The sequence below is a fragment of the Nicotiana tabacum genome, chromosome 9 (assembly GCF_000715075.1).
Source record: "Nicotiana tabacum cultivar K326 chromosome 9, ASM71507v2, whole genome shotgun sequence".
In the NCBI taxonomy this organism is placed as follows: Eukaryota; Viridiplantae; Streptophyta; class Magnoliopsida; order Solanales; family Solanaceae; genus Nicotiana; species Nicotiana tabacum.
The window spans coordinates 116,506,959-116,523,647 of NC_134088.1; the positions used below are offsets into that span (position 1 = coordinate 116,506,959).

General features: G+C 38.6%; 1 protein-coding gene across 1 annotated transcript; it reads right to left on the reverse strand.

Annotated features, from left to right (window-relative positions):
* Positions 1 to 769: 769 nt before the first annotated feature.
* LOC107819097 (proton pump-interactor 1-like) lies at positions 770 to 1,330 on the reverse strand. Its single transcript, XM_016645178.2, has one exon. The coding sequence runs from the start codon at positions 1,328 to 1,330 to the stop codon at positions 770 to 772; it is 561 nt and encodes a 186-aa protein (XP_016500664.2).
* Between the last annotated feature and the right edge of the window lie 15,359 nt (positions 1,331 to 16,689).

Sequence of the window (16,689 nt, forward strand, 5' to 3'; positions counted from 1 at the left end):
GCATACCAACAGAAAAACAAACTCGATAAAAGCCTGGACATACCTCACTCAATATAACATAAAATATGCACTCCTAGGTTAACAGAGTTAAAGGCTATCTTTCTATGTAATAACAAGCAGGAAGATCATAAAGAACTCAAATGTTTACAATTAAATGCCAAGATGAAAATCTTTAGGCAAGTTCCAAAACTTGAAACTACACCAATCAAAATCAAACATGCATAAAATACTCTTTTCTGTAAGTATCTGAGAAAGCCTTATCTACCGCAACATTATGACTTTTCCATCCTTAGTCAAGGATGCAAAAAGTAGGCATGACTTAACATTACAAAAACACAACTTGTTAATATAAAATTGTAAGCAATACCAAGTTTTTCCCTCTTTTACTCCCCCTCTACTTTTGACTTTCATAATAATCTAGATAAGATACTTATATGCTATTAGTAGTGGTGGAATTACAAGAGCAGCCCATAGCCAATAGTTCATTATCTTTTTGCGCTTCAGTATATTTTTAGGACTATCCACGCCTTTTGCATGCTTTGGTCGACTCCTGATAGTATTCTCTTTCGGCGCCTTAATCTTAGGTGCAATTGATGTTTTAACATGTTCCTCCACCTTCTCTTCCTCATCAACTTCCGTAGCTGCTTCAGTTGGTTCCTCAGTAGATTCTTCAGCAGCAACATATGCTCCAGTTTTCTTCTTCGCCTTCTTCTCACGTTCCTGAAAGGAGTAAAGATAATACATATAAGTTCATAGTTAATGTAAATTTCTATTTTAAAAAATGAGAAAAAAATGATAGAATTAAAATGATATTTTCCTTGAGCTTCCTTTCAGCTTCTTTCTGAGCTTTTATTGCTGCTTTGGCAGCTGCTTTCTCGGCCAACTTCTTATTCCTCTCCATTGCCTTCTTATTTTTGGCTATCTCATCCTCTCTCTTCATCTCCGTCAATTTCGCTTCATCAACTTCCTTGCTCTTGGGATTCATATCATTGGGTTGCTTTTCTAAACTATGGATTTCCTCTTCAATATCAAAGATGTACTTTTTCGTGCTACTTTCTATAACCTTGCTACTTGCTTCTTTTGGCTGCTTGTTGTTCTTCTCTTTCTGTAATTTCTGAGCAGGAGGCGCTGATTCTTCCTTTAATGGTTTCGCATTAGTTCTTTCAACAATCTCAGATTGGGAAACAGTCTGCGCCGCTGGTAATACTAGAGGCTTTTCGTCGGGGTTCCTCATCCTGCCATCTCGGCTCAACTGCCTAATATCAAGTGCTGTTAAAATTCTCCTCTCATAATCATCCTTAAATGGCTTACCACCACTCCATAGGGACATAAATTTATCGACCTGAAAAGATTGAAATTATTGTCAGAAAGAAACATGCAAAACTTACAAACTCTAGCAACTAAAGGCAGATTTGTACCTCTGTAAGTGAGAGTTGTTTGAGAGCTTCAACATCCTTCTAATTTTGTTTTTTGCAACAGTGCATTGTTTTAGCAAAAAGGAGAATTCTGATAAAATTAAATGACATAATAAAGATCATAAAATACATAAGACATCTCTCTTTCATGCTTGCAAGCAGATGATACATTTTATTTTGCAGAATACCTAGACGGCTACCTAAACTTGGCTCACTCTTTCAATTTGCTACCTCAATTTGGCCTTGTACCTATTGGCTACCTGTCTTTATTTACTTATGTGTCTATTAAATACTGCTCACTTACCTGGTACAAAACGTGAGTGTCACTTATATTGAGCGCGTGAACTTTTCATTTTTAGGCTGACATGGCTTTTCAACGGTAAAAAACAATAATTTTATCTCAACCCCTTTTATAAACCCACCAACATATAATCCTAAATTCATTTTTTCTCTTTCTTCTCTCTTCGAACATTGCTGAAGAAAGAGCCCTAATTTATCTCATCTTCTTTCTTTGTAAATTTGCCATAGTAGACCTACTCCCAATTCTTTCCCTATTAAAGCCCTAATTTTTCTCATCTTATACTCTCTTCTTAGACAACAATTATAGAGCCCAAATCCTACAATAAGATTGGTAAAAATGGTGTATTTATGTCGATATGGGCATGTTGCATTGTTTCAAACATCATAGATTGATAAAAACTCAGATCGTAGGTTCTATTGCTGCCACTTAGGCAAAGTAAGTGTATTTTGTCTATTTTTTTGATAGCCTAAATCTTCAGACCCTCATCAAATCGCAATGCTTATCTATTCTTTTGATAACCTAAATCTATTCTTTATTGCATGCTCCTAGTGTAGGTAAATTTTTTAGGTGGCAATATGATCAAATGTCGGAGCAAACAAGGAGAGTGATTTCTGGTCTTTTGAGGAAAGTTAATACATATGAAAAAGAGAGGGTTCGGTCAAAGTGGATAATTGTTGTACTTGTTGTTTACATAATCTGGACTTAGTTTAGGGATTCTACTTAGTTTATTTTAGAGTATTGGTATATATTATGAGATGGTGCTAAGGCAATGTACTTAGGGTCAATGTAATATGCAATTTTTTCCTCAATTGTGTACTGATTAAATGCATCACTAATATGAATATTCGGGTTAAATTTTATGCCCTATTTTGACAGAAGTTTTCAGCTTGTATTGGATTTGTAATTCTTGATAGTGATAACTTCCAATAACAATGATAATGAATAATGACGAATACCAATCACAATTACTCAATGACAAATACAGTAGATATATAGCTGATTATAATGAACTCCCAAGTTAAACTAATCAGCTAAGGCAAAATAAATAGACACAAAAAACTAGTCAGCCAAGTAGGTTACATAAACAAAATAAAAGTTTAAATTGTCCTACTAAGTCCGGCTATTTTAAACAACTAACAACATCCAAAATATTAACTAAAACAAAGACTTTCCTATATAAACTAATTGTCACTTGTTCTTCTTTCATGGAGGTGTTGTTGTGTTGCTTCTTCTAGTTGACACTCTCATTTGTTGTAGCTGGGCAGTTGTTATTGCCTTTCTTCCCTTCTATTTCAGGCTATGTGATTTAAAGCCAATATCAATATTGGTACCAGATGCACTCGTAAAAGATGTTCCACCCATGATAAGTCTTTCACCAGTTGTACCAGGCTAAAATCACCCAAATAATTACACTTCATCAGTACCAATTGTAAGCATCACATTCTGGTAAATTTAAAAAATTCATTGTTTACTTACATTTAGTATTGTCCTTGATGTTTCAGGGTCTACATATAACCCAAATGCAGTTTGTTTTTGTTTCTTTTGTCCTCTAACTCCTCCACCAACATCAGTTGGTTCTCTTACTAGAATAAATGGCCCCCTGCGTCCATCTTCAGAAGCATTTTCCCTTTCTCTCTTTATTCCATCAGTAGTACCCCTCCCTATTCCCCTACCTCTTCCTCCAGCAGTAGTACCCCTCCATATTCCCATACCTTTTCCTTCACCAGTAGTACCCCTCCCTATTCCCCTACCTCTTCCTTCAGCAGTAGTACCCCTCCCCATTACCTTACCTCTTCCTCTAGCAGAGGTTATCAAATGGTGTAGGAAGATTATTGAGCTAAAAGTGGTAAAGAATGGGTTGTGGGATGATGAAATCCTTAATGCACACCTAGTATTTGGTAAAATGCTCAAATGAGCTAGAACCATGATCATCTTCCTAATTTTGATTTAATTTGTTATATTTCTAAAATAGATTGAAGTTGCTAAGAATTCCGGAACATTTTAGAGTTTAAGGAAGCTCAGTTGAGGTATGTTGGCTAAACTACTATCTTAGAATTGAATTCTATGATGTTCCCGTAAGTTTCAAGTATGGTTGACTCAAGTTCCTTATTCTATGTTCCGAGTTGTTCTCAATAAATTCGATAGTCCCGAATAAGCAAAGTGTCGAGAATTATGTATTCAAAACGTGTTCTGAATGTTCCTATCATAGTATGTTATACTTTGGGAATGTGTTCAAGAATGATATGTGTATTAAAATGCTATGTCTTGAGTCGTATTTCAAATAAAGGTTATTATGCCAAATTGTGTGAGAAAATATCAATATGCTTAAGACTCTTAATTATTCATATGTGTACCTAAAGTCTTGATTGGAAATATATTGTTGTTGATAATTTATAAAGATACTTGAAAATGAAATAAGTGAATTGGGGATATAAAGTGCGGCTAACATGCCAAGAATGAAAGTTATTGTCACGCCCCGAACCTGGGAGCGAGACCGACACCCGGTGCCTCACCTAACCTGACATACCAAATTGCGACTAAGGGACTCTAATCATATAATGTCATAATTTGGCCATAGGGCCACCTTGCAAGATAATTTGTGAAGCAAAATATAAAACTGAATGGAAACTAGCGCTGACTAAACATCAATATAAAGCTAGGCCGACAAGGCCGTCCTAACTACTACAACTGACAAAGCACCAAAATATACATACCGGGCCTACAAGCCCAACATACTGCACTAACCAACATGATATGTCTACAAGCCTCTACTGATGGATATATTGTGATCGGAACAGGGCCCCGACCTACCCATAACATATATACATACATACAGAAGATGTACACGAAAACCTAGACCCGATAACTCCGAAGGATGTGGAGCTTACCGATCAGGTTAAACTCTGGAAACACCTATTGAAGAGGTTTACCCGTCTGTCTATCTGAACCGGCATGCATGAAATGCAGCGTCCCCAGAAAAGGGACGTTAGTACGAAATAATGTACCGAGTATGTAAGGCAATAAAATAACTAAAATCTAAAACTGAACTGATAATATGATAACTGAAATTAACTGGGAGTCAAAGATGGTCTGGAGATATACTTACCTGCTGATAGTGACTAAACTCCTTCAATATAGTAAGTAAAATAAATGTCTGGCCCTATAAGGCTCGGTACGTGTAACTGCTCGGCCGTAGTAGGCTCGCTCATAGGCGCTCGGCCATACTGGGCTCTGTACCTCGGCCATCCTGGGCTCACTCATAGACGCTCGACCACAGTAGGCTCGGTATATATAACTTACCATCTGATCAGAGGTTGCCCAATAAGGGCCTGCCTACCGATTATAGCTCGATGGTGGTGAAAATATTGTAATACTGTATATGTATAGGCCCTCTGCTCTCTTGACTGGAAGAAGACAATACTAAATTGAATATAGAGTCTCGATAAGGAATAATACTGTAACTTATGAGATTAGAATAATATGAATAAATTCATGAATACGAACTTCTCTTTATATCTCATTATTAACACTTGTAGCTACGAGATCATGCCAAAATAAAGGAAGGGCTTAACCTTAACATACCTTATCACAATTTTTCCAATCACCAAGTTGAACTCGTCTCTTTTCACCTTAATCTACAACAAATATAATAGTACTATCATTAAGTTATGAAACGTATAACTGTCGCACAATGAACGACATGCTTATTTTGTATTAAAAAGGATAGCATCTCCTCTATAATCCTTACTTCCTCCAAATTCAAGATAACACCAACAACACCAAAAACAACAATAAAAACATATATACATTATTTTCCAACCTTATGTACACCACACAATACTACAAAATAGCCCAATATACCTCAATCTCTTCATACACAAAACGACCACCGTAGTAGTGTCAACAACCCGAAAATGTTACGAAGAACGACCAGCTCAACATACCTCATTTATGTGGTGTTTCTCCACAACCTTCATCCTCCAAAACTCCACAAAACAATAGTAAATCACGCAGCCCAACAGCAACACCAAACAGTCCACAAAACAATTCACAAAACAGTCTGTTACAAGTGAATAACTCGAACTCACGGCTTCCGATCACCGTCCCGTGAGTTCTTATAAATATAGAACAACTTACCATACATCTACAACTATAAAAAATGATTGAAATATAGAAGTAAACTTACATTATTTGCGGGATAACTCCGCTCCTATCTTGGTTCTTCAAACTCCAGGCTTTACCTCCAATTAGAACTTGAAAGGGAGAGAAAATCAATTGGGGTTTGTGGGAAATTTTTGGGAGGATTTTTGCAGAGATTAAGTCTGGTTATTTTGCCCTATTATAATCCTAATATATGAAGGGGATAGGCCTTTAAAAAGGCCTCTTTGAACGACCCAAACTGGCCCAGTTTTGGACGACTCGAACTGGCCCAGTTTTGGACGACTCGTTTAAGCAAGTAGGTGATAGTCTGCGCAGTCTCGCAAAAACGTCCATATCTCTCTACTCTGATATCGTATTGACAAACGGTTTAATGCATTAGAAATTAGACTCATAGAACTTTAATTTGATGAGTGGAATACCCCATAATTCTAAGTATATTGGGAGAAAATCGCAGTTACAATTGACCCAAAGTTTCAGTAAAACTTATGAACGTAACTTGTGATGACTTTCATCGACTTTTGTTACACCACTCGCTTGACTTCAAACTATAACACACAACTATCATACGAATAACATAACTCATAATATAACTTCCTTATCATGTTAAACACTCTGGTCTCACCCCAAAATTACATGCTATAACATTCCCAACTTGTTGCAGTTTTACGTACGAAAATATAGGGTGTAACATCATTCCCCCCTTATGAACATTCGTCCTCGAATGTTTACTTTTAGAGACTTTGGAAAAAATTTGCTAGAGTTTCCTCCGTACATTAGACTATAACCAACCTGCATGCAGCTAGAAAACATACTATGCATGCCACACATGGCCAATGTCTATAAATAACAACACTTTGCCTCAAACAGTCGTAAATCATAAATACTGAAAGTCAAGAAATAAGAGCTTACCTAATGACCTACTAGCCTGAATAGAGTTGTGCTATAGCATCCCATCTCGATCCATATCTTCAGTTTGAAATAAGTGGGGGTATTTATACTTTATTTCTTTTTCCGCTTCCCATGTCATCTCTTCCACATTCTTGCTTCTCCATAAAACCTTCACGGAGGCTACCTCTTTATTTCGTAGCTTGCGGATTTGTCGGTCTAGGACGACAACTGGAATTTCCTTGTATGATAAGTCCTCTGTAATCTGTACATCATCTGTGGACACCACTCTGGTAGGATCGCCAATACACTTCCGTAGCATAGATACATGAAAAACTGGATGGATTAACTCCAATTCTAACTCATAAGCTACTTTGCCCACTATCCGAATAATTATGTAAGGCCCAATATATCGTGGGCTAAGCTTGCCTTTCTTGCCAAACTCATCACACCCTTCATAGGGGATACCTTTAAGAATACCCAGTCATTAACCTCAAACTCTAAGTCTCGTCGCCGCACGTCAGAATATGACTTCTTGTGACTCTGTGCTGTCAACAGTCACTCCCGGATAAGCTTTACTTTCTCTACGGCCTACCGAACTAGGTCTGGCCCATGTAACCCATATTTTCCAACATCAAACCACCCTATAGGAGATCTGCACTTACGTACATACAAAGCCTCGCACGGAGCCATCTGGATACTGGAGTGGTAACTGTTATTATATGCAAACTCGACAAGAGGTAGATGTCCATCCCAACTTCTTTTAAAATCCAACACACATGCTCGTAACATATCCTCGAGCGTCTGAATTGTGCGCTCGACTTGTCCATCAGTTTGTGGATGAAAAGTTGTGCTGAAATTCACCTGAGTCCCTAGACCTCTCTGAAATGACCTCCAAAAATATGTTGTAAACTGGGCCCCACGGTCAGATATAATAGATATTGGTACTCTGTGTAGCCGCACTATCTCCTTAATATATAACTTTGCATAATATTCTACTGTATACGTAGATCTGATAGGTAGAAAATGAGTTGATTTAGTGAGCTTATCGGCTATCACCAATATAGAATCGAACTTACGATGAGAACGAGGTAAACCCGTGACAAAGTCCATGTTTATTGCCTCCCATTTCCATGTCTGGATCTCTATAGTCTGCATTAGCCCTCCGGGCTTTTGATGCTCTATCTTCACATTTAGAAAACTTAGCATACAACTTACGATAACGGAGGGTTTGGAGTATCGCTCGCAAGTGGTCCACATGCTCATCCTCTGAACGTGAATAGACCAGAATATCATCAATAAATACTATCACGAACAGATCTAAAAATGGCCGGAATAGGCTATTCATCAAGTCCATAAATACGGTGGGTGCATTCGTCAACCCGAAGGACATGACAAGGAACTCGAAGTGGCCATATCGGGTCCTGAAGGTTGTCTTCAGAATATCTTTCTCCCGAATTCTGACCTGGTAGTATCCCGATCTCAAATCTATCTTTGAAAAGAATCTAGCCCCCTACAATTGATCAAACAAGTCATCCATCCTTGGAAGTGGATACTTATTCTTAATAGTTACCTTGTTCAGCTGGCTATAATCGATACACATCCTCAACGAGCCGTCTTTCTTCCGCACAAAGAGTATCGGGGTTTGTGGGAAATGTATGGGAGGATTTTTGCAGAGATAAGTCTGGTTATTTTACACTATTATCATCCTAATATATGAAGGGTATAGGACTTTAAAAATTCCTCTTTGAACGACTCGAATTGGCCCGGTTTTGGACGACCCGAACTGGCCCAGTTTTGGATTCTCGTTTAAGCAAGTAGGTGACAGTCTGCGCAGTCTCGCAAAAATGCCCATATCTCTCTACTCCGATATCATATTGACAAACGGTTTAATGAGTTGGAAAATAGACTCATAGATATTTAATTTTATGGGTGGAACACCCCATAACTCTAAGTATATTGGTAGAAAATCGCAGTTACATTTGACCCAAAGTTTCAGTAAAACTTATGAACGTAACTTGTGATGACTTTCATCGACTTTTGTTCCACCACTCGCTTTACTTCAAAATATAACACACGACTATTATACGAATAACATAACTCATAAAATAACCTCCTTATCATGTTAAACACCCTGGTCTCACCCCAAAAGTACATGCTATAACATTCCCAACTTATCGGTTTTCGACGAAACATTATTTTCTTCAATTGTTTTTGCTTATGAACCTTCCAACCCTCTTTGTACTTGTTGTTCATTATCTTCAATATTTATAACTTCCAATGTAACCTGATTAACTTGCTTTATATATTTTCAAAGATGATCTCATTTTTGGGTCCTACATTAGTTTTCTCACGACGCAGTTTTACGTACGAAAATATAGGGTGTAACAATTATACTTGTGGCTAGTGGTGCCAATGGAATGAGATGATGTGAGAAAGATTATGATATGAGCTTTGATTCAATTGTTTCAAATTGACTTCGAAAATAGAATTGTCTAAAAGCTTATGTACTCAAATGATGCCCATATGTGGCTGTTTTAACTAATGCTATGCTTTGTAGGTATTTTCAATGTGTTTTGCGTTCTTACATATTTGTGAGTTGAAATTGTGTATTGTCATTTTAGGGAAAAGTATTTCAAGAATAAATGATGTGTTACTTATTTATGATTTTAACTTGTGCTTCGATTGCCAATCATTTTACTCCATTTCTTGGAAAGAAATCCATTATGTTTAAAGCCTCCATTACTGATGAACCTAAAATTGTGACTTTCGGAATATTCTATTTATCGATATTTATGATGATGACCCATGAAAGGGAATAAATAAAAGTATGGAATATGAAATATAGCCATTGTGCCATGGATGAAGAATAATATGTATGGCCAAAAGAGCTAATGAAATAATGATGTTGAAAGATGTTGAAAGTGCCAATGAGGCTATATACGGTATGAAAGGTTATGAGGTAAATGCATTTGTATTGTTGTTTCCTTTGTAAGCAAATCAAAAATATTTTTGGGACTATTGATAGTTACCGAGGAAGGGTAGGTTGAAATAACCTAACCCCAAAACTACATGTGCCGGTGTAGGAGTGGATTGTAATTATTCCCCCTTGTTTGGGATGGGATTGATGTGATAAAATTATTCCCCTTAATTGAGATGAGATGATTGATATAAAGGAATGATGTTGATCCACACAGCATTGTGGTGAGATGGCCTAGCCGATCGGGTTGTGATCGGACACCATGCCGCACACATGGTGGTAATTGAAATTGTGACTGCGATTGATGTCTCGGATAAGACGGCCTAGCCGATCGGGTCGTAATCGAACTCCATGCAAAAAGTACGGTGGTATTGGTATTGTGGACGGGGGTATATCGGTGCTAAAGATCTCCCAACCAAAAAAAATAATATTATCTTCATATTTTGGAAATTAGCATGTTTTAACTTGCAAATTGGATGTCATTGATTGTTGATTGTTGTTTCCATGATTTTTTTTTTATGTTGGCATTCTATTTTGAAAGAGGACAGTTAGCTTTACTAACTAGTGCTATTCCATATGTACTAGCGTCCCTTTTGACAGGGGCGCTGCATCTTCAATGGATGCAGGTGGTTCCATACTAGGTGGTGTTGATCGGCGATAGCGGTACACCTTTTTCCCAGCAGACTTGGTGAGCCCCACTTCATTCCGGTGTCATGTATCTTTTGTTCATCATATTATCACGTTTCGAGGTATAGACGGAGCCTTGTTACCGGCACTATCATTGTACTCTTTTATATCTATTAAAAGTTTCGTAGACATAGTGTGGGTTGTATATCGGTGTTGGAAAAGTCAAATAAGTCATGTTATATTTGAATCACTTGTTCCACTTCAAATCATGAAAATGTGTTATTTTGAGGTTTTAAAATAAAATAACTAATGTAAATGAATTGGTGTTGAATACATGATCTCTTTATTGTCTAATTAACGAAGTTACTCACTCTCTTTGAATCATGGGTGAGTTGGGTAAAAAGTATCTAACAGGTTTGCTTGACCGGGTTCACTCGGTTGAGCGTTGGTCACGCTCCCCGAGTTTAGGGCGTGAAAAATTTGGTATCAGAGCCTAAGGTTTTAAAGTGTCCTAGGATGTCTCGGAGCCGTGTCTGGTAGAGTCATTCTTATCGGTGTGTTACCGACCACATCTATAATGAGGAGGCTACTTGGACATTTAGGAATTTCTCACTTCTTTGATACTCATGATCGTGCGATAGAGCTCAAGATAGGAAACTAATTTCCTCGTCATGTCTCATTTTCCATATGAGTAACCCACGGGTTCGAGCCAGCGAGGAGGGAATGAAAGAACCAGTTGCGAAGGGAAGTGTCCATGTCCCTTTTAATGTTATTGTGCCACTGGATCATGTGGTAAGAGCACCTAAGAAATAAAAGAGGGTTGTTTGTACCAATAAGCCGGAATGTTTGATTTGTACGAAACGCCACTTGGGGACGTGTTGAATGACTCTTGAAATATGTTATAGTTGTAGAGTCGAGGGGCATAAAGCAAGGTACTGCCCTGTCAATCTAAATTTACCAAGTAAGTCACTCATTGCTATTTAGTTATGAACACAACATGATTTTTCCTTGTTGTATATGTGCACCCATATTGAAAAGCTCTCATAAACATGGTCTTAACAAGATGTTGAATCACAAAACATTGCATGTACCTACTCTTTGAACGAGACGCATTATTCATGAATCCACTTTATCATAAATTCTCTTATTTACAACCTCTTGTTGAATTGAGCTCTATAATTATGTCCTTGAATTGAGTTATAACTATAGGATTAATACTTCCCACTTGCTTTCCTAATTATCAACAAGGGACTATACCTGATGAATTTCTTACAGAACCTTTTGATTCAAATGGATAACATATGCTCGCTTGTGCCTATGCACGCAGCACCATAATATTTACCTATGTGGTATCAAATCTAATGTAAAGCAGCCTAGTGTTGAGATCCTTCTTGAACCACTTTTTTTCTCTTCGATGTATGTGGCTCCTATGGTTTGAACAATCACTTTGTTCCTTTGTGTAAATTATCATGAATCATTTTTACCGTCTAGTAACATGAGATAATATTGATTTGAAAGACAAGTTCGTCGTATCTCTAGTCCTCTCACATAGGATCAATTATTGGCAAAGATTAAGCTGTGAGAATGATAATAATCTCACGAGTGTTCAACTTCCTTTTCAACCTTATAGGTTTGTGGCATAGATTCCTTGTGTCAAATACGGTTAAGAGCGTAATGCAACTTCGTGTATCTTGAAACCCATATCACATTCAGGGTGCTAGAATATTCTCATTTCTAGTTAAATTGATTTTCCCTACATTCCAAGAGGCGACTGGCGTCACATACTTGGCTATCTCTCTTTAAGGCCTACTATTGCCAAACAAGACACATATGGAACGAAACAATTATTGTTGTCCTTTTCATGACTCATATCCTTCCAAGAATAACGGACGCTAATATCTTTATCCTTCCGATTATGCCTTTCATGCGTCACATGTCTAAAATGACTCACTTCTGTTACATCCCAGGATCATGTACATGGTTCCCACATTATCAATGCCTACTAGGCAAATCTATGACTCGTTTGTTGAACTAATGATGTCACCACAACGAATCATCATTTCAATGCTATTGGTAGTGACCATCATGTCTCTTAGGATATAACCTCCTGAAATGTCGTGCTCAACACATTAATAGATTCTTGAATAATTCTAGCCAATCTCGAACCTCGTTGTTCATAATTATAGTAACCTATGTGGGTTAAAGGTTCAAACATGTCAAATAAGAAGCATCATGCCATGATCAAATATATTGGATAGGAAGTTTTATGGTCATATTCAAGCTAGCACATCTTAGAGTAATTGTTGAAGGTCACAAAAGGTTTAGTTTGGGTGTTCGGCGTAGGGATTTAGAGTTAAAGATATTAAACGGGTTATTCTCAAGATTTTCTCTATTAACATATTGGGTGAATTATTAAGGAAGGTAAAGTATGTGTAGTCACATTGGGCCTTATGAAATCTTGAAGGAAATAGGTCAAATTATGAGTACGATGTTTCCCTATTATTGTCCTCCGTGTACCCGATGTACAACGGAATCATCGTACTCCACCTCCACTCTTCGGGCATCTTCTTCATCCTAAAAATGGCGTTAAACAACCTAGAAAGCCATTCCAAGACCTCTTTATCCACACTCTTCTAAAATTCCATCGGGATCTTGTCTGGCCTGTTCGCTCTACCCCTACCCATCCTGCGCATAGCCCCTACAACCTCCCTCACTCGTATGCGTCTATAGTACCCAAAATCTCTATGTCTCTCCGAGTACTCCAACTTCCCCAGCACAATGCTCTTATCTCCCTCTTCATTCAAGAGTTTATGGAAGTAAGACTGTCATCCCTGCCTAATCTATGCCCCTCCAATAAAACTCTACCCTCCTCATCTTTTATGTACCTCACTTAGTCCAGATCCTGGGTCTTCCGCTCCCTCACCTTCGCCACCCTATACAACTTCTTGTTCCCGCCTTTATCCCCAATTTCTTCATATAAACGACTAAACATCGCGGTCTTAGTCGTAGTGACCGCCAACATGGCCTCCTTCCTAGCCTTCTTATACCCCTCCCTAATAGCACTCTTCTGCCCCTCGTCTATACTCTCTACTAGCTTCAAAAATTCCATTTTCTTAGCTTCCACTTTCCCTTAAACCTCTTCGTTCCACCACCGGTCCCCTTTGTGGCCACCAGAAAAACCCTTCGAGACCCCTAACACCTCTCTTGCCGCCTCTCTAATACAATTTGTTGTCATAGACTACATACAACTCGCGTCCCCACTACTCCTCCATGCCCTCATAGCCAGCAACTTCTCCCCCAACTCTTGGGCCTTGTCCTTAGTAAATGCACCCCACCTGACCCTAGGTATACCAGACATAGCCTTATTCTTCCTCGTCCACCTGATCTCTGAGTCCATAACCAAAAGTATATGCTGGGTCGTAAGATTCTCACTCGTTATACCTTATAATCCGTGCATAAACCTCTATCACATTTTCGGAGAAGTAGCTAATCAATCCGGGTCTTGGCCATCATACTCCGAAAGGTTATCAGGTGCTCTGTCTTCTTCATGTAACATGAGTTAGCGATCACCAGCTCAAAAGCTTTAGCGTACTCCAGCAGCGAAGTACCTTCTCCGTTTCTATCTCCAAAACTGAAGCCACCATGCACATCGGCATATCCCCCACGCAACCTCCCAATGTGGCCGTTAAAATCACCCCCTATAATAAGCTTCTCAGTGGACGGTATACCCCGTACCAACCCATCCAAATCCTCCCAGAAGCTTCTTTTAACCTCCTCGTTCAAACCCACCTGAGGCGCGTAAGCGCTAACTACGTTCAGAGTATACCCTCCCACGACTATCTTAATGGTCATCAAGCTGTCATTCACTCTCTTAACCTCAACCACTAGCTCCCTTAGATCATTATTAACTAAAATTCCTACCCCGTTCTTCCCTCTCATACTCCCTAAATACTACAACTTAAACCCATTAGCCTCCCAAGCTATGTTCCCCACCTATCTAATCTCCTGGACACATGTTATGTTAATTTTTCACTTATGGAGAATCTTTGCTAACTCTATAGACTTCACCGTTAGAGTCCCTATATTCTATGACTCCACTCTCAACCTAGAAGGTGCCTTACCACGAATACCAGAGATAGAACGAAAGAACCTGGAGGGAGTTTTCCTGAAGTATGTCGGATCTTCTCAAGAACACTGGCAATCCTGTTGCGTCCCACCGGAAAGCTGTTCGGAAGTCACCGGAATTAATGAAACATACCGGGAATCTGTACACACGTCGAAAAATATTTTTTTCTCGCCGAAAAATATTGCACCTGTCCAAAGAAACAGAATACGCCCCCCCCCCCCCCCTCACACACAGGGGGAGAGAAAGTAAAAGAGAGAGATATGGGAAAGAGAAGATGGAGCAAGACGAGATAGGTCACTGAAAAATGCAAAACAAGAAGAGTCACCAGAAATCAAGAGTCGCCAGAAATCAAGAATCGCTGGACTTGCAGCAAATCGCTGGGAACACGCGCGTCCCAACTGGTCACCGCATCTACCCGAACGGAGAAAGAAGGGGAGAAGACAATTACTCCGGTAGCAAGACCGGCCAGAAGATATCAGAAAAGATGAGAGAAAGAAGAAAAAAAAAGAGAAAGAGAAAGAGATGGAGAGAGAGAGGACGGAAAAAGAGAAGTGAACTTACCTGTGACAACACCTGCAACGACGACGGCAAAGCGGCATATGCCGCAAATCTGTCCCCCCCAAAAAAGTATTTACGCACATTAATATTATTGACACCATTATCTTGTTATCCTTGTGCAAAGTAAAACTAATAACCGGGATCGTTTTTTCTAGGAAACACATTATTTCGAGATTTAATGACGGGATTACAATATGGTACTTAAATAATAACAAAATAACTTAATAATTATAGTTTTCATAGTGGATATTTAGTTTATTGGACTAAAAATGAGATATATGGGATATAATATAACACGTGTGCTTAATTTACACTCTATAAATTGGGATAAAGTCTTATTTTAAATTTTAACCTTACCTTAAAATTCTTAAAGGACTTTGGAAAGAGTTGATAAAGAAGCTAAGAAGGCTATTAATAAAACCCAAGGGAAGCTCTAGATGGCTTGAAACAAAAGCTATAGACAAACAAATATAAGAAAAAACATATTTAAACTAAGATGACTAAGCGAGAAGATAGGTGAGGATTTAAATCGGGTGAAGTGTATTAAAGATGTTTCTCAATAAATATTGATAAGAGATAACGAGATAAAGGAGAGATGAAGAGGATACTTTGATCAATTGTTCAACTCGAACCAATAGAATAATATTTTAGATCTCCAAGCGTATTTGTAATATAGGGACTTTAGCTATACACGTACAATTAGGTCGATAGAGGTAAAATATACCATAAAAATATGAATATTAAAAAAGCTTGTGATCAGTGTAACGACCCGACTTGTCATTTCAAGAATTTAACTCTTGTTCGGCGGCATAAGGCCAGGAGAATTTTCGTATTATGCGTATTGACTTGCGTGCGTGGTTGAATTCAGTTACCGGGTGATTCAGAGTAATTTGGAACACTTGGTCCCTAAAAAGGAAGCTTAAGTCTTAGAATTTTGACCGTAGACGGAAATATATGAAAACGACTCCGGAATGGAGTTCCGTCGGTTCTGTTAGCTTCGTATGATGATTTTGGACTTAGGAACGTGTCCGAAAAAATTATTTGGAGGTCCGTAGTGGAATTAAGCTTGAAATGGCGAAACTCAAAATTTTGAAAAGTTTGACCGGGAGATTGACTTTTTGATACCGGGGCCAAAATCCGATTCTGGAAGTTGGAGTAGGTCCGTAATATCGAATGTGACTTGTGTGCAAAATTTGAGGTCAATCGAACGCGATTTGATAGGTTTCGGCATCTATGGTAGAAGATGAAGTTTTAAAGTTCATTAAGTTTGAATTAGGGTGCGATTCATGATTTTGATATTGTTTAATGTGATTTGAGGCTTCAAGCAGGTCCGTGTTATGTTATGGGACAAGTTGGTATGATTGGATGGGGTCCCGAGGGGTTCGAGTGTGTTTCGGGGTGGTTTCAGACCAAATTGGAGTTGTTTGGACTGTTGTTGCTGAAGTCTGGTTTTCTTCTTCGCGAACGCGAAGGGAATCCCGCGTTCGCGAAGAGGAATTTGAGGGGCTGTTGATTTGGCCTTCGCAAACGCGAAGGGGCTGGTCAGCTGGTCATCGCGAACGTGAAGAAGAAATGATGGGGCATAAACAGTTGGCCTTCGCGAACGCGATGACGAGGTCGCGAACGGTTCGATATT